Source organism: Ovis canadensis, chromosome 9 (assembly GCF_042477335.2).
Source record: "Ovis canadensis isolate MfBH-ARS-UI-01 breed Bighorn chromosome 9, ARS-UI_OviCan_v2, whole genome shotgun sequence".
Classification (NCBI taxonomy): domain Eukaryota; kingdom Metazoa; phylum Chordata; class Mammalia; order Artiodactyla; family Bovidae; genus Ovis; species Ovis canadensis.
Window position 1 is genome coordinate 42,382,038 of NC_091253.1, and position 22,366 is coordinate 42,404,403.

The 22,366-nt window shown below is 38.9% G+C and overlaps 1 protein-coding gene and 1 long non-coding RNA gene across 21 annotated transcripts in view; one reads left to right on the top strand and one right to left on the bottom strand.

The window, feature by feature from the left end:
• The window catches only part of SPIDR (scaffold protein involved in DNA repair), a 283,040-nt gene that overhangs the window by 163,740 nt on the left and 96,934 nt on the right, over positions 1 to 22,366 (bottom strand). For all 20 annotated transcript variants that reach the window (XM_069599972.1, XM_069599975.1, XM_069599974.1 and 17 more), the window contains 2 exons: positions 14,123 to 14,373; positions 1,271 to 1,371 (listed from right to left, as the gene is read on the bottom strand). In XM_069599972.1, the coding sequence (XP_069456073.1) occupies positions 1,271 to 1,371; positions 14,123 to 14,373 (352 nt within the window). The remainder of the gene's footprint in view (positions 1 to 1,270; positions 1,372 to 14,122; positions 14,374 to 22,366) is intronic.
• LOC138445754 (uncharacterized) lies at positions 7,373 to 12,831 on the top strand. The gene is made up of 2 exons (XR_011258987.1): positions 7,373 to 7,735; positions 12,504 to 12,831. It is a non-coding gene; the product is annotated as an uncharacterized lncRNA (long non-coding RNA).

Consider the following 22,366-nt stretch of genomic DNA (forward strand, 5'->3'; position numbering starts at 1 on the left):
TGTGTGTTAATATTTGTTTTTCTCCGACTTACTTCACTCTGTATAATAGGCTCTAGGCTCACAGGGTTTCATCACAGAGATACCCCATGAATCCATCCCTGAATTTCAGCTGTTCACTATATGTTAGTTCCTGGGATTGGGGAGACAGGAAATTACCTCTATTTCATATTTACAAGTTTTTTTTTTTCCTATTTATCAGTTGCTATAAACATACAGAAGTGAGAAAATACTTTTTCATATTGAAAGGAAAAAAAGTCTTCTGCCAGCCTACAAAGGAAACAAAAGACCAGTGAAATGTTCTTCCTAATATATGCCTATAGTGAGGTATATCAAAAGTAAAGAAAAAGACACAACTTATTACAAATATCAAGGAGAGGATTCATAGGTCTGAAAAATAAGAAATTCATCAAAGAGAAAAACAAAACCAAATTCTTAAATACAAAGACTTCTAAAAGAACAATCTATTGGAGTTGGTCTTATTCATGTTTTCAAATTAATAGATAATTTTTGTCTGTTTTTTTATTTTGCTTTTCTCTTTTACTCATTATATCAGTAAGTACCCTCTATTCTCAAATGAAAGAAAAGAAAACAAAAGGAAAATTCCAAATAAGCTATCTGGTGTTGATGAGCCAAACAAAAGCTCATCTGTTCCCTTCAGTCTCAGCACCCAGTCATACTTGTTTCACTTGGTATTTTTCTTGTCCCACCTCCAGAAGATACTCTCTCAGCTCTATGCTTGACCATCTGGTTAATTCACTGTAACGAGAAGTTGAAGCAGCAACTTCTAAGCTGCATACTGCACCTCATTAGAAGGGTCCTACATCAATTCAGTGAGACAAGGACTTGGGATACTACTGAAGCTAGTGTTTACTGAATGTTTGTTTCAGGTGTGTGTGTGTGTGTGTGTGTGTGTGTGTGAATGATATGTGTGAATGTTTCAGGTGTGTGTCTGTGTATGAGTGATATGTGTAAATGTTAGGTTAGTGTTTACTGAATGTCTGTTTCAGGTGTGTGTGTGATGTGTGAATGTTGTGTGTGTATTATGAGATGCAGTAAGATGTACTGCTTACTATGGGTCACAGTTGCAACAATCAGAAAGCTACTGAAACAGATAAAGCAAAAACAGATATAATACAGAACCCTCCAACTCAGACCTTTGGCACCTAGAGAAAAAGGGGTAAAAACAGTAATGATCAACTTTATATATTTTAATGTAAAAATACTTTTACCTGGCATATTCTTTACTCACATATACCTGTGCAAGCCTTACCTGAAAGTGTCTTTTGGTAAGAAAGACCCTGATGTCTCCACAAAGAAATGGTGGATCTCTCTCGATTCTGCAGTCCATTAAGTCTTTCTGCTAGCCCGCCTCTGTTCAACAAATTATAATGTATTAAGTTTAGTGAAAAGAAAAGCTTCAGAAGAGTTGGAACATTTATATTTTATACCCTCCAATCAGGGCATGCAAGTTTTAACTCATTTGGCATTACATTCTCTTCCTATAGGTCAAATCCTTCTACATTAGTTATCTCCTTTTTTAAGACTTCTTGGATGATCAGTTTTCTGATTCTTAGAAATGTGGGCTCCTCTGAGATGAGTCTGACTTTCTGACTACTCTTTCTTAGCTAACTTACTCCATACATATATACTGATTATGTGTTTCCTGCTATGCCGAGCCAAGCACAGGTGCCAAGGATGTGAAGAAGGCAACAAGCCACACCACGGTGGACCTTATCGTCTAATCTGCAGACGGGCAAAAAGATAAGTGTAAAATGGGTTCAGAGTTGTAATCAAGAATAAAACCTGCACCCAGTTGACAGGCAGAACACTCAAATAATTGAGGATCCAGGTATGAGCTCATTACTTGACCTAGAGATAAGTATTAACTGTAAATACAGGAAGGATATCAACATTATACAAAGGAAAAAACTTCCATGAATGGAAGGAAAATGACTCATAATAGAGGATACACAGGCACTTCACAAGAGACCCGATCTATCAATGAATAAATAGATATACAGATCAATTATAAAGCTCATTTGGGTTTTTCCATGAACTACCTACATTCAGAAGAGTCAGCAGTTCCTAACATATCTGTGACCACAAGAGAAACCATCATCAGGTGTTAATCACCATTTGACTATGTAAGTCATCAGTGTATTATCTCATAAAACTATGTTCACTGATCATTTCACTACATTATCTCATTTTATTCTAATAATATTCCTTTGATGTAGAAACAACAGATATCAACACCCAACTCATACATGAAGAAAGTCAGAGCTTAGAGAGAGGTCAGGAAAATTCTTCACTATTGTATAACTAGCCAGATGAGGAAACAGAAAGGACACTGCGTTTGGCATTTAGTCAGTCTTCAAGAAATGCTCGTCACTGCCATTGCTGACTCTGTTAGATTTTTACTTGCACCCTGCACTCTTTCCACAGTGATTAAAAGACCTCATTTTAATATACATTATATGTATTATCACTACAAATTACTTCATTTTCCTATTAGGTAGTTTTTTTTCTACAGGCACTAATTATTTCTGAATATGTGTGCGTGAGAGCAGCATATATTACAGGAAATTTTTAAAAATTCTCACAGTCATATATATGCCAAAGCATCTCTACTTTATACATAGGTAAGCCTTTCTTCAGATCATCCTGTTCACATGAAGTGACTAAGCAGGCACTATTGGCATCCTCACGTCACACATGACGAACAGAAGCACTGAGAGTGTAACACTGCGCAAGGTGAGACATCTGCTGAGGGGCACAGCTGGGGGAACACCAGGTCTGGCTCCAGGGATCACAAGCTCAAGACTCAGTGACACGCCTACTGCCTCTTCGGGAATACCTGCTACTTAAAGATACTAAGAATACATAGAAAAGCAGAAGACCGTATTCTCTGCACAATTACCTATTTACCAAATGCTTGTTTTCAAACTTACGACTTTAAGGGAGAAGGAAAAAAAAGACAAAATACAGTCTGAAAGCATTATCTTACAAGTGAACTTAGGATTGAAAGGTAAAAATGAAGAGGGAAAATGAATGAACGCAAAACTGTCCTCCACATGCAGGAGCATCTGAAGCCTGAGAGAGAACCTACATTCCCGCCCAGCCTCTGGTCACAGGATTCCTCTGTTCCAAGAATTCCTGCAGGGAATTCTGAGCAGGTACACCAGAACTCAGGAATGGAAACACCATGATCTCTAGTCAACAATCACAATTCCAGTAAAAGTCTCTTGTATATTAAAAAAAAAAAAAAGATTCAATAAGGCTGTGCTATAATATACGCAAAATAATTTTTTTCTTTTTCAATTTTATTGAGACATATTTGACAAATAAACTTGTAAAGTACATACGGTACATACAGTGGTGATTTGATATATGTATACCTGTGAAAGCATCCTCCCCTATTTACTCAGCTGGTAGATCCACCACTTCACATGTTTATCTTTTTTTCTTTTTTGATGTAAACATTTAAACTCCACTCTTGGCAAATTTCAGTTGTACAATGTAGTGTTCTGAATAACAGTCACCATGTTTACATCAGATCCTCATAACGTACTCACTTTATGACTAAAAGTTTGCACTCTTCTCGCATGAATACACTCTCAGAAGTGGGACTGCTGGATAGTATGGAAGAATCTACTCAGTTTTCTCAGAGCCTCCATACTGTTTTCCTTAGTGGCTGCACCATTTATACTCCCACCAACAGTCCACAAGGGTTCCCGCTTCTCTGCATCCTGGCCAGCACTTGTCATTGCTTGTCTTTTTAAAGACAGTCATTCTGACAGGTGTTAGGTGGCATCTCAGTGAGCTTGGACTTGCATTTTCCTGATGACAACTGATGTTGAACACCTTTTCTCATATCTTTGGTCACCTGAATGCCTTCTTTGGAAAATGTCTATTCAATTCTTCTGCTCATTTTTAAAAGCGGATGGTTTGATATTTTTGCTATTGAGTTGCATGAGTTAATTATGTGTTTTGGATATTAACCTTTATCAGAAATCATTTCCAAGTATTTTTTTCCATTCTGTAGGTTGCCTTTTTCATTTGCTTCTGGTTTCCTTTATTCTGCAGAAGCTTTCTATTTTGAAAAATTCCACTTGCTTATTTTTGCTTTTTTTAGATTTTCTTTTGGTGTCAAATCCCCAAAATCAATCACCAGGACCAAGGTGAAGGAGATTATCACCTATGTTTTCATTTAAGACTTCTATGTTTTCAGGTCTTCCGCTGAAATCTAACACCTGAGTTGTTTTAATGAGTGGTGTAAGACAGGGGTTCAGTTTCATTCTTTTGTATGTGGCTGTAGAATTTTCCAAACACTATTGAAAAGACTATCCTCTATCCATAGTATATTTGTGGCTCCACAGTTATGAGTTAATTGACCATATGTGCACAGGTTTACTTCTGGACTCTCTATCATACTCCACTACCACTTTGAAATATGGTTTGAAATCTGGAAGTGTGATACCTCTAACTTTGCTCCTTTCTCAAGATTGCTTTGGCTATTTGGGGTCTTTGTGGATCCACATAAAGTTTAAGATTGGAATTTTGATAGGGGTTGCACTAGATCTGTAGATAGTTCTGGGTAGTATGGACATTTTAACCATACTAATTCTTTCAATCCATGAGAACAGAACAACTTTCCATTTATTTTTGTCTTCCTCAATTTCATTCACCAATATCATAATTTTAAGTGTATTTTTTTTTACCTCCTTGGTTAAATTTATTCCCAAGTATTTTATTCTTTTTGATGGAACTGTAAAATAGGATTGTTTTCTTAATTTTTATTTTGGATATGTTTGTGGTTAGCATACAGAAATGCAACTGATTTTTGTACACAGAGATACTAGGGACTATTGGTTCCAGATCAACACAATGAATTTATTAGCCTAATAAAGCAAATCACAAGAAACTTTTTGGTTTCTTCATACATGTAAAAATTAAGTTTACACTACACAGTACTCTATTAAATGTACAACAGCATTATGTCATAAAAATGTATGTATCTTAATTTTAAAATGCTACTAAAAATGGCAGAAAAACACAGGGTTGCCATAAACTTTCAATCTGTAAAACAAAAATACACAATATTTGTAAAATACAATGAAGCAAAGCACAAAAAAACGAAGTAGGCCTATACTGAGTTTGTATCCTTTACTGAATTTATTTACTACTTCTCACAGTTTTTTCAGGGAGTCTTTAGGTTTTCCTGTATAGTATCATGTCATCTGTAAATAAGACAAGCTCTAATTCTTCTGATATTTAGATGTCTTTTATTTCTCTTTCTTGCCTAATTACTGCAGCTAGGACTTTTAGTACTGTGTTAAATAAAAGTGACAAGAATGAATGAACATTGTTCTTGATATTAGAGGAAAAGCTTTGACCTTTTCGCTGTGAAGTATAATGTCTGCTGTGGGTTTGCACTTTGTGGTTTGTACAATGTTAAGGTACATTCCCTTAACACCCAGTTTGTGGGAAATTTTTTTCATAAACGGATGTTGATATCTATAAAAACATTTTCTGCATCTATTGAAATGATATGATTTTTTTTGTCTATCTTATTAATGTGATATATCATGTTGACTGATTTGTGAAGAGTAAACAATCCTTGAACCTCTAGAATCAATCCCAATTGATCTTGGTGCATAATCCTTTTAATATATTGTTGAACTTGATTTGCCAATACTTTTATTAAGGATTTCTGTGTCCATGTTCATTAGGGATATTGGTCTATAATTTTCTTTTCTTCAGGTGTCCTTGTCTGATTTCCGTATCAGGGCCATGTAAAATGAGTTTGCAATTGTTTCCTCCTTTTCTCTCCTTGGAAAGAGTTTGAAAAATATTGGCATTAATTCTTCATTGACTATGAGACAGAATTAAATAGTGAAGCCATCTGTTCCTGGATTTTTCTTTGTTGTGAGGTTTTTGATTACTGACAGTAAAGAATCTGACTGCAGTGCAGAAGACCCAGATTTGATCCCTGGGGAGGGAAGATCCTCTGGAGAAGGGAATAGCAACCCACTCCAGTATTGCCTGGGAAATTCCACGGACAGAGGAGCCTGGAGGGCTAAGGACGGTGGGGTTGAAAAGAGTTAGACAGGACTGAGCAACTCTTACTTTCTTTCAATCTCACTAATAGTTCCTCTGTTCAAATTTTTAATTTTACCTTGATTCAATCTTGGAAGGTCAAATGTTTCTAGGATTTATCCATTTCTTCTAGGTTGTCCAATTTGTTGGCATATAACTGTTTATAGCACCTATCATAATTCTTTCTATTTATATATTAGTTATAATGACTCCCTTTTTAGTTCCAGTTTTGAGACTTTTCTCCTTTTTTTGTTGTATCTAGGTAAGTGTGTGTCTATTTTGTTTAGCTTTTCAAAACAACATTAATCATTTCCATTAATCTTTTCAATTGTCTTTTTGATCTATATCATATATTTCCCTACTGATTTTTACTATTTCTTCTACTAACTTTGGGCCTAGTTGTTCTTTATATGATTCTTTTAAGTGCAGTTAGATTGTTCATGCACTGCTGACTTCATCATTATGAAATAATTTCCCTTGCTTGTTATAGTTCCTGGCTCAAAGCCTATACAGTATGATATAAGTAGAGCTACCCCTCTTTCTTTAGGTTTCCATTTTCATGGAATATTTTTTTCCATCCCTTCACGTTCAGTCTGTTTCTCTCTACTTAAAGGTGATGTTTCTTACAAGCGGCATTTGGTTGGACTTTTCTTTAAAAAATCCATTCAGCTACTCTTTGTTTTTTGATTGGAGAATTTAGTCCATTTATACCAAAAGTAATTACTGATAAATATGAATTTATTGTCGCCATTTGTTCATTGCTTTCCAGTTTTTTGTAACCCTTTGTTCCTTTTGTCTTCTCTTTGTCCCTTTCATTTCAATTTGTTGATTTCTCTCTACGATATGTTTTGATTCCTTTCTCTTTAACTTTGTTATCTATTATAGGTTTTTTACTCTGTGGTTACCACGAGGCTATATAATACATCTGGTATTTAAAGCAATCTATTTGAAGCTGATAACAACTTAGGTTAAAATGCTTACTAGAATTCTATACATTTACTTTATCCCACTCTGACATTTTTATGTTTTTGATGGTACAATTTACATGCTTTTATCGTATGTATACATTAACAAAGCACTGTAGTTACAGTAATTTTAAATATTTTTGTCTTTTAATTTTATACTATATTTAGAGGTGATTTACTCACCACAACAGAATTAGAATATTCTGAATATAATGATATATTTACATTTACGAGTGAGATTTATTCTGACGTGTTTCCCATTACTTTTAACATCCCTCTTTTCAGTTTGAGGAAGTCCCTTAGCACTTACTGTAAGGCTGCTGCTGCTAAGTCACGTCAATCGTGTCCGACTCTGTGCAACCACATAGACGGCGGCCCACCAGGCTCCCATCCCTGGGATTCTCCAGGCAAGAACACTGGAGTGGGTTGCCATTTCCTTCTCCAGTTCATGAAAGTGAAAAGTGAAAGTGAAGTTGCTCAGTCGTGTCTGACTCTTCATGACGCCATGGAAGCCTACCAGGCTGCTCCATCCATCAGATTTCCCTGGCAAGAGTACCTGGAGTGGGTTGCCATTGCCTTCTCCTACTGTAAGGCTAGATTAGTATAATTGATGAACGTCTTCAACTTTTTTGCTTCACCTCTTGTTCAACTCTGAAGGACAACTTTGCTGGGTACAGTATTCTACGTTGGCATTTTTTCCCCTTTCAGCACTTATCATGCCACACACCTCTTGTTTGCCAATGCTGTGCTAAAAATCAACTCATAGTTTTACTTGTGTTTCCTGGTACATACGACGCTGATGTTCCCTTGCTGTTTTTACAATGATCTACCTTAACTTGTGATAATTTCATTATATGTTTTGACATGGGTCTGTTTGGATTCAACTTACTAGGAATTTTCTAGACTTCCTGGATCTAGATATTTGTTTCTTTACCCATCATAGGTAAGTTTCAGGCATGATTTCTTTGAATGAACTTTCTGCCTGCTTCTCTCTTCTCCTTCTAAGACCCCTACAATGAAATACTGGCCCACTTGATGGTATCTCAAGTCCCTGAAGGTATCTTCAGTCTTTTCCATTCCTCTCTCTTTTTGGTTCTCTGTTTGGATGAATTCTCCTGCCCTGTTTTTGAGTTCACAGATTCATTCTTCCACTGGATCTACACTGCTGTTGAAACCCTCCACCTAATTTTTCGATGAAATTATTGTATTCTTCAGCTTTGTGACTTCTATTTGGTGCTTTCTTATATCCTCTATCTCTTAAAATTTTCACTTTGCTATTGCATTATTCTCCTGACCTCAGCGAGCACCCTTAGGACCATTATTTTTGAACTCTTTTCAGGCAACTCATTTATGTCTCTGTCCTTAAGGTCTGTTTCCAGAGTTTTCTATTGTTTTCTTTTTTTTAATGTGTTTCTCTTATTTTTTCATTTTGCTTGACTCTATGTGTTTAGGAGAACAACCTTATTGTTCAGCCAGGCCTGAGTTCTTGGTTCTCGCAAACTTCTGTGAACATCCAAGATGTCTTCTTTGTTCTCAGTGGTTCCTGGAAGTTGAGAGTGTGCCAAGAGCTATCAGTGTCCCAAAGGTAGAATCTCAGTCAACAGCTTTTAAAGTACACAAGTAACCTTCTGCCGGGAAATACTGGGAGCTGGGCATTTCCGTGCACTCCCTCTGTGTTGAGCCCTTTGGGGATAGCCAGATAAGAACTGCTTCTTTATATGCTACAGTCCTGCTCAATCCACAAATGCCAGTCCTGCTGGCCATCAAACACAGGCAATCAAGGTATGTCCTCTGGGTGGCAGTCACAAAAGCTGAAATGCCAGACATGTGCACAAGCCTCTTCTAGGAGACATCATCAACCCACAGCAATGTGGAGAGAGAATGAGAAGAAGGCACCTGCTGGCCTCCCATGTATCCAAGGAGAATGGCAGTCAGCAGCCTAGATGTGTGATAAATTAGAACCTGATCCTCAGGTAATTGTGCGGTAGTTTGAGCATTCTTTGCCTTTGAGCATTGCCTTTCTTTGGGATTGGAATGAAAACTGACCTTTTCCAGTCCTGTGGCCACTGCTGAGTTTTTTCAAATTTGCTGGCATATTGAGTGCAGCACTTTCACAGCATCATCTTTTAGGATTTGAAATAGTTCAACTGGAATTCCATCACTTCCACCAGCTTTGTCCATAGTGATGCTTCCTAAGGCCCACTTGACTTCGCATTCCAGAATGTCTGGCTCTAGGTGAGTGATCACACCATCGTGGCTATCTGGGTCATAAAGCTGTTTTTCGTATAGCTCTTCTGTTTCTTCTTGCCACCTCCTCTTGATATCTTCTGCTTCTGTTAGGTCCACACCATTTCTGTCCTTTATGGTGCCCATCTTTGCATGAAATGTTCCTTGGTATGTCTAATTTTCTTGAGGAGATCTCTAGTCTTTCCCATTTTATTGTTTTCCTCTATTTCTTTATATTGTTCATTGAGGAAGGCTTTCTTATCTCTCCTTGCTATTCTCTGTAACTCTGCATTCAAATGGGTATATCTTTCCTTTTTTCCTTTGCCTTTCACTTCTCTTCTTTTCTCAGCTATTTGCAAGGCCTCCTCAGACAACCGTTTTGCCTTTTTGCATTTATTTTTCTTGGGGATGGTTTTGACCACTGCCTCCTGTATAATGTCACAAATCTCCATCCATAGTTCTTCAGACACTCAGTCTATCAGATCTAATCCCTTGAATCTATTTGTCACTTCCACTGTATAATCATAAGGGATTTGATTTAGGTCACACCTGAATGGTCTAGTGGTTTTCCCTACTTTCTTCAAGTCTGAATTTGGCAATATGGAGTTCATAATCTGAGCCACAGTAAGCTCCTGGTCTTGTTTTTGCTGACTGTACAGAGCTTCTCCATCTTTGGTTGCAAAGAATATAATCAATCTGATTTTGGTACTGACCACCTGGTGATGTCCATGTGTAGCATCTTCTCATGTGTTGTTGGAAGAGGGTGTTTGCTATAGCCAGTGCATTCTCTTGGCAAAACTCTGTTAGCCTTTGCCCTACTTTGTTTTGTACTCCAAGGCCAAATTTGCCTGTTACTCCAGGTATTTCATGACTTCCTATTTTTGCATTCCAGTCTCCTATGATGAAAATGACATCTTTTTTGGGAGTTAGGTCTAGAAGGTCTTGTAGGTAGACAGCATATTAAGAAGCAGAGACATTACTTTGCCAACAAAGGTCCATCTACTCAAAGCTATGGTTTTTCCAGTAGTCATGTATAGATGTGAGAGCTGGACCATAAAGAAAGCTGAGCACAGAAGAATTGATGCTTTTGAACTGTGGTGTTGGAGAAGACTCTTGAGAGTCCCTTGGACTGCAAGGAGATCCAACCAGTCCATCCTAAAGGAAATCAGTCCTGAATATTCACTGGAAGGACTGATGCTGAAGCTTTGAAATTCCAATACTTGGGCCACCTGATGTGAAGAACTGACTCATTGGGAAAGACCCTGATGTTGGGAAAGATTGAAAGCAGGAGGAGAAGGGGACGACAGAGGATAACTGGTCGGATGGCAGCACCAATTCGATGGACATGAGTTTGAGCAAGCTCTAAGAGCTGGTGATGGACAGGGAAGCCTGGCTTGCTGTAGTCCACAGGGTCACAAACAGTTGGACAATGAGCAACTGAACTGAACTGACCCTCAAGGAACAGCTTTTATCATAAGCAAATAGGCCTCTTTGGGAGAAAGAATAGGAGATGATTTTGTCAGCTCACTGTGGGCTGAGCCCTAGAGGAATAGCCACAGGGAGTCCTGGTAAGTTCATTAAGAACTATATCTATGTTTGCTAAAGTCTGGTGGCATGACCAACTGGATGTACATGAGTTTGAGTAGGCTCCAGAAGTTGGTGACGCCAGGGAAGCCTGGCATGCTGCAGTCCATGGGGTTGCAAAGCGTTGAACACAACTGAGCGACTGAACTGAGAGTCTGGTGGGTCTCATAGACACAAGCCCTTTTGGCTTTTAGAGCTAGGTGTTTGGGGGGCTAGTCCTTCCAGTGAAAGTTTTAGAAGTTGAGGTGCTACATACTGGATCCAAATTTTCTGCTCCTCACAGAGTAGTTGGGAGTTACAAGTTCCCCACTGATTGCATGTTGCTGAGCCAGGGTGGGGTCTATGGTGAGGATCTCATAAATTCACTAAGCAAGTTGCTGCTGCTGCTAAGTCACGTCAGTCGTGTCCGACTCTGTGCAACCCCATAGATGGCAGCCCACCAGGCTCCTCAGTCCCTGGGATTCTCCAGGCAAGAATACTGGAGTGGGTTGCCATTTCCTTCTCCAATACAGTGAAAGTGAAAGTGAAAGTGAAGTCACTCAGTCATGTCCGACTCTTTGCGACCCTACGGACTATAGCCCCTCAGGCTCCTCCATCCATGACATTTCCCAGGCAAGTTAAGACAGTCCAATTATCTTTTATATAAAATAAATAGATTGGTACCATATCTGAAAAGATTACTGGCATCAGTTCGACAAGGCTAAACATTTCTACAAAATGTGAAGTGAAAAAGAAAAAGATTCAAAACATTCCAACTAATTTCCAGAAAAAGAATCACTACATACTTTTAATACACTCTTTGAAGAAATCAGGTAAAGAGAAAATAATTTAAATAAATGTACTATACAGTATCTTCAAGTTTTGTTTTCTGTCAAATATAGCAAGCACTGCAAAAAAAAAAAAAAAAAAAAAAACAAAAACACCTGACCATAAGACTGGTGTAATACGGCCTTATTATTGACAACCTAACTAAAATTTCAAAGCAATGTTAGATTAACTTTCATTAGTTATGCCTCAAACAGTGCCACGTATCAATAAAAATAAAAATAGGACTTCCCTTGTGGGTCAGTGGATAAGAACCCACTTCCCAACATAGGGGACATGGGTTCAATCCCTGGTCCGGGAAGATTCCACACGCCAAGGAACAACTAAGCCTGTGCGCCACAACTACTGTACCCACACTCCAGGGCCCACAAGCCGCAGCTACTGACGACAGTGCTCCTGGAGCCCGTGCTTCGCAACAAGAGAAGCCACTGCAACAAGAAGCCTGTGCACCACAACAAAGAGTAGCCCGCACTCCACGCAACTAGAGAAAGCCCACATGGAGCAACAAGGACCCAGTACAACCATAAATAAATAAATAAATAAATAAATTTTTAAAAATGAATAAACAAGGAAGAAGGCCCAAAGAGACTGAATTAACATTTCCCTGTTGGACAAATCACAAGGAGAGAAGGCCAATGTTCTCCAGCCTTGAAATGCCAACTACTTAACTTGATCCTTGCTAGCTAGTCCTTATGAGGTTTAAAAAAAAAAGAAAAAAAATCCTTTTAATGGCATTTATAAATATTTTATTTGTGCTACATAATGGAAACCTGTAATTAACAACCACCTTTTTTCTCATTGCAGTTTCATTTTCCACAGACTGCCCCCCACCCCATCCCTGGCTGAACTTCTGTGACAACGGCTCATGACCCTTCCCTGTGAGGATTATCAAGATGTCTGTATCCGTAACATTTTCATAAAAGTTCACTTCAACAAGTCTTTCTTTCATCATTACTAGACAACTAGTCAAGAGATTTTCTCAACTGAAAACATGATGCTCTAAACAGAAGAGCCTATGAGCCGAAACATGTGACCTTTCCCCTGCTTCCGAACCAGGTCAGCAAACCTGCTCCAGGCAGCAACCATGGGCCTTCAGGAAGTTCAATAAAGCTCCTCCTAGCGTCAACAGAAAGTCTTCCAGTCTGATGCCTGAGACAGACAGCCCTAATCACACCAACCACACTCTTAGTATTTCAACACAGTAACTCTGAAAGAATAACCACAAAACAGACATCCCTCAGTTATCACTTAGAAATCACAAGAAGAAATCAACTATTTGCATATTGCTGGAGTTGCTTCAGTCATGAGCAAAGGACATTTGAATCCCTTTAATTAGATTCCTTTCCTGTTTTCTCAATAGACTACGACATCATTCTCATTTAAGGGTATTTAATAACTTCTTCACTCTGGGCATGAGGCATTCTGTCTTACTTTATGTCAAAAAAAAACAACAACAACAACAGTGAACAGGCATCGATAGATCACCAGACTATATCCATTCCACTGGATTAGTCACATCCTTCTAGTCTCCCCTCTGCTCCTTTACTCAAAACAGGTCCCCTTCTCCCATTTCCATCCCTGGACATGGACAGCGATTATTCCTAACCTCTCTGTCTCCACTGGGTCTTCTCTATTATTTTCTAACTCATCTCACTTTTTTCCTCTGGGATCTCTTTTAGACACTGGATCCCAATCAAGCCTGATCAAACGTGTGCCCTAAGGTCCCCGCCCCTCTCCTGCTTTGAATTGCAGCTTCTAGGAGAGGGTGACACTGCTCTCCAGAACTCAAGCTCCTTGCCTCCTCCCCAGCTGACCCAACAGTAACACCATCACTGGGCTCTCCTTGGTGTGTGCTGTACCTGCCCTCTGTGAAGTACACACCCTCAACAGATCCCAAACCGTGTTCTTCATTAGCGCATTTACACGCTCTACTGTGCTCCTTCACACATTCTGCTGGCCCTCTGTAGCCTAGCTTCTATGGTTCTTCACACATAGCCCAGTTTCAGGCCTGTGAATCCTTGCTCTCGCCAACTACAATCATAAAAGCAGTCTCAATACTCTTTATTTCTATTTACCTCTTTAAACATAACTCACTCAAAAATAAGAACAGTCATTTACTTGTATTAATTGTCTAAGATAGCACTTGGAACATGGTTACTAAATAAAATTTGATAAACCCAAACAACCAATCTCCATTAAGGAAAACAGTTACATAAACTGGTTATGATCAAAACAGTGGATGTTCAACTTAGATGAACAAATCCATAAGTCATCTCCAGAAATTAGGACTCTAGAACTGCTCATCAGAATTACAATTCTATTCTATAAATCTTCCTTCTGACATAAATAGATATTTTTAAATTAACATTTTAGGTATTTGGATTTTTTAATAAAAAGAAAAACTATTTTATAAAGTATTTAACCTTAAAAGCTTCTTCCTCTTTGCTGAACTTTCTGGAGTCTTGGGAAGTTTTGTCTGTTTCTTGGGTGTCTGCAAAATGGTCTCCGTAGATTCTACCCTCAGGTTTTCTCCTCTCTCTGTAACCTGTGTTCCATTTGACCCAAAATCCATGTGGTATTTGTGAGAGGATTCTGAATCAATGACCAAGACGTTCTCAGAGCTGTCATCTTCTTCACTATCTGATGAATACTCTAAAATCTCTGTAGGATTTATCTGAAAACAAAAAAAACAAATTAAGAGAAATGCAATTAACTTTGGAGAATTGTTTACTCAAATCCATATTTATGCCATGCCCATTATTCTACTTCCCCATGATTATATTCATTGAAATAACTTTGCAGACATAATATCTGTATCTTAAACTTCTTTCTTCATACAAAATCCAAACTAAGCAAGCCATATACCCAAAGAAGATATTAAACCAACTGTAAGCCAGACACTATCTCACAGAATCCACCAAATCCAGCACAAACATTTCAATCTTCCTTCAATCAACTAAAAGAAATGTGCCACACATTTGTCAGTCTCAAAAACTGAACTAATAACATGAACCTGAATGCTATTAGTCATTTAACACCTACTGGGAAAAAAGTAATCTTTTGATTCTGAATTTTAATGTGGGGTATAATAGTAATTTACTATTTGTTAAAACTCAAATTTTCTTTAAAACTGCCTCTTCAGATGTAACCCACTTAATTGACCAAAGAAGTCTCTAAGGATAAAGATGAAAAACTGAGTTTTCCCATATAATTCCAATGAAATATTTTCCAGAGGCCAGTTTGAAACTGCTAATAAAATTAATACACAGAAATCACTTGCATTCTTATATACTAACAATGAAAACTCAGAAAGAGAAATTAAGGAAACAATCCCATTCACTATTGCATTGAAAAGAATAAAATACTCAGGAATAAATTTGCCTAAAAAAACAAAAGACCAAGTATACAGAATAAAACACTGATGAAAGAAATCAAATATGACACAAATAGATGGAGAAATATACCATGTGCTTCAATTGGAAGAATCAATATAATAAAAATGAGTATACTACCTAAAGCAATCTATAGATTCAATGCAATCCTTATCAAACTACCAATGGCATTTTCCACAGAACTAGAACAAATAATTTCAGAATTTTTATGGATATATGAGAAATGCTGGACTGGAAGAAACACAAGCTGGAATCAAAATTGCCGGGAGAAATATCAATAACCTCAGATATGCAGATGATACCATCCTTATGGCAGAAAGTGAAGAGGAACTCAAAAGCCTCTTAAAAGTGAAAGAGGAGAGGGAAAAAGTTGGCTTAAAGCTCAACATTCAGAAGATGAAGATCATGGCATCCGGTCCCATCACTTCAAGGGAAATAGATGGGGAAACAGTGGAATCAGTGTCAGACTTTATTTTTTTGGGCTCCAAAATCACTGCAAATGGTGACTGCAGCCATGAAATTAAAAGACGCTTACTCCTTGGAAGAAAAGTTATGACCAACCTAGATAGCATATTCAAAAGCAGAGACATTACTTTGCCGACTAAGGTCCGTCTAGTCAAGGTTATGTTTTTTCCAGTAGCCATGTATGGATGTGAGAGTTGGATTGTGAAGAAGGCTGAGCACCGAAGAATTGATACTTTTGAACTGTGGTGTTGGAGAAGACTCTTGAGAATCCCTTGGACTGCAAGGAGATCCAACCAGTCCATTCTGAAGATCAGCCCTGGGATTTCTTTGGAAGGAATGATGCTAAAGCTGAAACTCCAGTACTTTGGCCACCTCATGCAAAGAGTTGACTCATTGGAAAAGACTGATGCTGGGAGGGATTGGGGGCAGGAGGAGAAGGGGATGACAGAGGATGAGATGGCTGGATGACATCACTGACTCGACGGACATGAATCTGAGTGAATTCTGGGAGTTGTTGATGGACAGGGAGGCCTGGCATGCTGCGATTCATGGGGTTGCAAAGAGTCGGACATGACTGAGCGACTGAACTGAACTGAACTGAAAAGGCCCCAAACAGCCAAAGCAAGATTGAGAAAGAGGAACAGAACTGGTGGAATCAATCTTCCTGAGTTTAGGCTATACTACACAGCTACAGACATCAGGACAGTATGGTTCTGGCACAAAGACAGAAATATAGTCACTGGAACAAAATAGGAAATCCAAAGATAAATCCATGCACCTATGGACACCTTATCTTTGACAAAGAAGGTAAAAATATACAGTGGAGGAAAGATAGTCTCTTCAACACGTGGGGCTGGGAAAACCAGTCAACTATGTGTAAAAGAATGAAACTAGAACCCTTCATAATATCACATACAAAAATAACTCAAAATGGATTAAAGACCTAAATCTAAGACCAGAAACTATAACACTCTTAGAGGAAAACAGGCAGAACACTCTCAGATATAAATCACAGAAAGATCCTCCATGATCCACCTCCTAGAGTAATGGAAATAAAAACAAAAATAAACAAATGGGACCTAATTAAACTTAAAAGCTTTTACACAACAAAGGCAATTATAAGTAAGGTAAAATGACAAATCTCAGAATGGGAGAAAATAATAGCAAACGAAACAAATGAAAAAGAATAATCTCCAAAATATATAAGTAGCTCATGCAGCTCAACACCAGAAAAATGAACAACCAAATCAAAAAGTGGGCAAAAGACCAAAACAGACGTTTCTCTAAACAAGACACATAGATGGCTAATAAACACATGAAAAGATGCTCAATATCACTCATTATTAGAGAAATGCAAATCAAAACCACAATGAGGTATCACCTCATGCTGGTCAGAATAGCCATGATCAAAAAGTCTACAAACAATAAATGCTGGAGAGGGTGTGGAGAAAAGGGAACCTCCTACACTGTTGGGTGGAAGGCAAACTGGTACAGACACTATGGAGAACAGTGTGGAGATTCTTTTAAAAAACTGGAAATAGAACTACCATATGACCCACCAATCCCACTGCTGGGCATACACCCCTAGGAAACCAGAATTGAAAGAGATACATGTACCCCAATGTTCACTGCAGCACTGTACAATAGCTAGGACATGTAAGCAACCTAGATGTCCATCAGCAGATAAGTGCATAAGGAAGCTGTGTATACATATACAATGGAATATTACTCAGCTATAAAAAGGAATGCATTTGAGTCAGCTCTAATGAGGTGGATATACCTAGAGGCTATTATACAAACTGAAGTAAGTCAGAAAGAGAAAGACAAATAATGTATATTAACATATATATATGGAATTTAGAAAGATGGTACTGATGATCATATATTCAGGGCAGCAAAGGAGACCAGATGTAAAAAACAGACTTTTGGACTCAGCGGGAGAAAGCGAGGGTGGGATGGGGAAAGTGAGGGTGGGATGATTTGAGAGAATAGCACTGAAACACACATATTACCATATGTAAAATAGATGGCCAGTGCAAGTTTGATGCATGAAGCAGAGCACCCGAAATTGGTACTCTGGGACAACCCAGAGGGATGGGGTGGGGAAGGAGGTGGGTTCAGGATCAGGGGGGACACATGTATACCTTTGACTGATTCGTGTGATTGTATGGCAAAAACCATCACAATACTATAAAGCAATTATCCTCCAATTAAAATATATTAATTAATTTAAAAAATAAATGAAGCAAAATAAAATCCTCTTTTCATCACACATCAAAAAAAAAGAAACTGGTCCTATGCACTTTTTCCCCTCTAATGTCTTGTTTTTCAGAATGTTCTATTAATTTTTGTTTTTGTGCTATCTTGATAATTGAGGGAAATACCATCATGGCATGGTGGACAGAACTGTTATGTAATATAATATAATTATATTATAATAATAATATGCTTGAGAGCATAATAAATATTTACCTTTGGAATTTAAAAAAAAACAGGAACTATGTTAGAATGAGTCACTGAGTCTTTTTCCTAACATTTCCTACACTTTCTTCTACTCAAATTTCTGAACTACCAAATAAGTAAGAATTTTTGTTTTGAACACCAGATTATATAAAGCAGGACTTCACATCAAGAGCCAAATCTAGGGCTTCCCTGGTGGGTCAGTAGTAACTAATCCGCCTTCCAATGCAGGAGACACAGGTTGATCCCTGGTCCAGGAAGATCTCACATGCCTCAGAGCAACTAAGTCATGCACCACAGCTACTGAGCCTGTGCTCTACAGCCTGGCAGCTGCAACAACTTAAGGCCACACCCCTAGAGCCCGTGCTCTGAAGAGAAGCCACCGCAGTGAGAAGCCCAAGAATCTCAACTATAAAGTAGACTCCCTTGCTGGAACTAGAGAAAAGCTCACACAACAGTGAAAACCCAGTGCGGCCAATAAATAAATAAGTAAATAAATGGCAAATCCTGGAGAGAAGAATCAATACATTCTTTTCTAATGCTTTCTGTCTTTGCCCAGAAACATGCTAAAACATTTAAATATGGTAGATATTTTCCTATTACTTGATTTTGCAAGTCACTCTCATTGTTTTAATGTCAGCAACAATATCCCTCAACATTCTAATTTTCCAGTATATTAGTAGCTGCTCCTAATTTAATAGCCACACTAAATTTTTAACTCATTAAATGTAAACTGTACATTTAGTTAAATGGGTTCTGTACCCCATCAATTCACACTGCAGCTACAGGGACCCTCACAAGGAGCCCTTCCTATTGATGGTCAGCTTGGACTGTGTCATTGGCACTGTAGCAGGCATATGGACACACGTGAACGAGGTTATCACTTGTGGGTATGTGTGTGCACATGTGCACTGGGATGCGTCTCTGTGTGTAGGTTAGCATTACAATTTTCTTTATTTACTAATTTACACACAAAGCAAAAGATTTATCACATTTGGCCTTTTGAGAATCTTATCGTTAAAATCTTTTTAAGAGCTTAAAAAGGACCTCATCTATTCCCACATCTCAAAAGTTTGGGTAGTCACCTGTTACCAGGTGCCATTTAAAATATGAAAAAGTAAATGAAAAAACTGTCAAAAGAAGAGCTTCATCCCACAATCCTCTCCACAGGCTCAACTGTGTGTCCACCTTACTGTGTTACTGAAGTGTTCAGTTACTACACACTGCTCGTCAGGGGCACATGTTCCCCCCAACCCTGCCCTGCCAGACACAGCTTCTGAGTAAACATGAAGAACAGGCCACAAAACAACCACAGTAGTGGACCCTGAAAACTGTTTCTCGACATGAAATTTTCGGATATTACTTAGTAACTCCCAATTTAATTTCATGTTTTTGCTATGGAATATCTTTTCCTACAGCACTCTAAAGTTGCACACTTCCCGCTAGAGCAGAGCTGCTCAGTGTCAGCACCGCTGCCATTTCACCATGGATAATGTGGGGCTGTCCTGTGCACCACAGGGTGGTTAGCAGCATCCTGGCCATTGCCCACTAGCAGAATGAGCACTGCCCCTCCAGGCATGACTGTCAAAAGTCTCCAGGCGTCCCCTGATTGAGAACCACTGTCCTAGAAAAAAGTCAATAAATAACCAGCTACACGTGGCCTGTGCCAGGGACTCACATGAAAAATGGAAAGGGACAGAGTGCTTTGTGGAGATGGGGAGGTCAAAATGAAATAGTCACGGAACAAACTGGTGGAAGTACTGCAACAGAAGTGTTGTTCAGGCTGCACAGGAACAGGTGAGAGAACAAAGCCAGCTGGGGCACAGGGAGAGGGGAAGAAGGAAACGGATGCCACTCGAATCAGGATTTGCCACCTAAGCTGGATGCTAACTGCAGGTTGTTAGGCAGAGAGAGAAGGAAGTGCATTCGGGGACTAGGAATAGCACGACCACAAATAGGAAGCCAGAAAGAACAGAGCACACGCAGGGTAATCTACAAGAAGCAGAGGAGAGGGGTGTTGAAGGCCGAGCAGACCACAGCAGGGCATGCTGCTGTACTCTGAGGCCCTTGCAAGCCACGGGCAGTTTTACCAGGGACAAGACAAGGCACGTGCTGGTGTGGAGAGATCACCCAGACAACATTCTAAAGAACAGACTCTACTGTGGAAAGGTAGAGACAGCAGCTAGCAAGAAGTCTCCTCCATAATCAAAGCAAGAGATGAAGATGTGAGAGGTGGCAGGAGCAGACAGAAGCAGACTGGAAAGAAAATAATGAAGAAAATGTAACAATACTTGAGGACTCCCAGATGTCAGAAATGAAAGTGAAGGCAGAGTGAAAGGAGCCCCCCAAGCACCTGGTCTGGGCAACAAGAGAGGTACATTTATCAAGAAAGGGAATTCCAGAAATATATCTGGAACAGGATTGCTCCCAATACTGAATTTGGCTTTGGTATGTTAATACTGCAATGCCTATGAAACAGCTGAGGTAACAATGACCAAGAGGCAGCCATGGCTTGACAGGCCTGGAGCGTAAAGAAAGAGATTCGATGTGGAGATCCAAGTGCAGGAACCATAGGGACAGAAACTGTGCGCTCAAGTATGAGAGCTCAAGGGAAAGACGGTCCACAGAAACCACGTAACAGAAGAGCAGCTCCAGGCTGGAACTGTGGGAATATTATCAACATTTAAGCTGTACCCGGGTGAGAAGAGACAGAAAAGGGAACTCACTTGAGAAGGAAGAGATTGCACAGATACGAACCCAGCACCATCTCAAGCTCAGCCCTGCCCTCAATCGCAGGTTATCTTAAGCAATGTATTTAACTTTCCTATGCCTGTTTCTTCATCTTCAATTTGGAGAAATAATAACATCTAACACATTAAGCATTTCATTGTCATTTAGTCGCTAAGTCGTGTCCGACTCTTGTAACCCCATAGATTGTTGCCCACCAGGCTCCTCTGACCATGGGGTTCTCCAGGCAAGAATACTGGAGTGGGTTGCCATTTCCTTCTCCAGGGGATCTCTCCGACTCAGGAATCGAACTCAGGTCTCCTGCACTGCAGACAGATTCTTTGCCAACAGAGGTTTTAAGGATTTAATAAATGTATTAAATTTTACATTTATTTTCTTTTTTAAGTTATTTTCTTGATCCCTAAGAGGATCTCTGTAAATGACAATGAGGAATACAACAATTAATGTCTTCAGCAGCTGATCAAACATGAACAATGCCTTAGCCAGCAAAAGAAACCATGTATTCTTCATGTACGCACGTCCAATTTTTAAGAGGAAACAAAAGCCATAACAAACATCTTAAGGAAAAGATGGCAAGCAGCAGCCCTTCAGCACATTTTCCTTTAGAACTGCTCCCCAAAGGCTGAAATCCTGAAGAGCGCGGAGGACCTCTCCTCACATGGACACAGGGAGAAACGGCCACTCACGAGACCCCAGCTGTCTTAGCCCCAGCCTGACAGTAAGGAACTCACACTCTCACAAAGCATGCTGAGTGCATGAGCACACATGCACCGTGTGTCCCTGTATACGCAGGCAGAGGTGCACGTGCACGAGACAGGAGAAGGAAAGAATCGAAGACCACTCACAGGAGTCTGCAGGTTCAGGAAACCAGGCGACATTTTATCTTTACTGTGGAAGCTGATTAATGAGAAAGGAGGGCTATGAGTTTCGGAACAAAAAAAGACTCGGTTTTGAATCACTGGTCCCCTATTATACTGTTTCGTAGTTGCACAAGTCACTTCACTGGCTCTGTCATTCCTTAGCTAAATGGAAAAATTCTTCCAGAAGTATTTTAAGAATGAGAGATAATGACTACTTATTATGAAATAATTTAAGCACATGGAAAAGTGTAAGAAATTAAAAAATACCTGTGCTCATTACCTAATCACTCTTCATCAAATATTAACACAATACAAATTTTCCTTCAGATTTTTTTTAAAGGCAGTTGAAAATTCCTGCATCTCTCTTCATGTTCGAGTTTTCCTCCATCCTAGAGGTAACTCCCTCCTGAATTTGGCATTTCATCAACATCCTCTTTTTGCTCTCATAAAAGAATATTATTCTCTCTTTATTCTTTACCACATACACAAATACTATAGAGTATTATTTTGTGAGCTTTGAAACTTTATATAAAATTTTTAAATCGTATCCTCTGAACACAGCTCTGAATGACGTATTTTTCCCATCAACATTATCTTTCTTAAAATACTTATTCATGTTCGTACATGTAGCTCTATTTCAGTGCTGCCCAATTGAAAGATACGTAACTTAAAACATTCTAGTAGCCACGTTAAGTAATGAAAAGAAACAGATGAAATTAATGTAACTACGTTGTTTAACTAA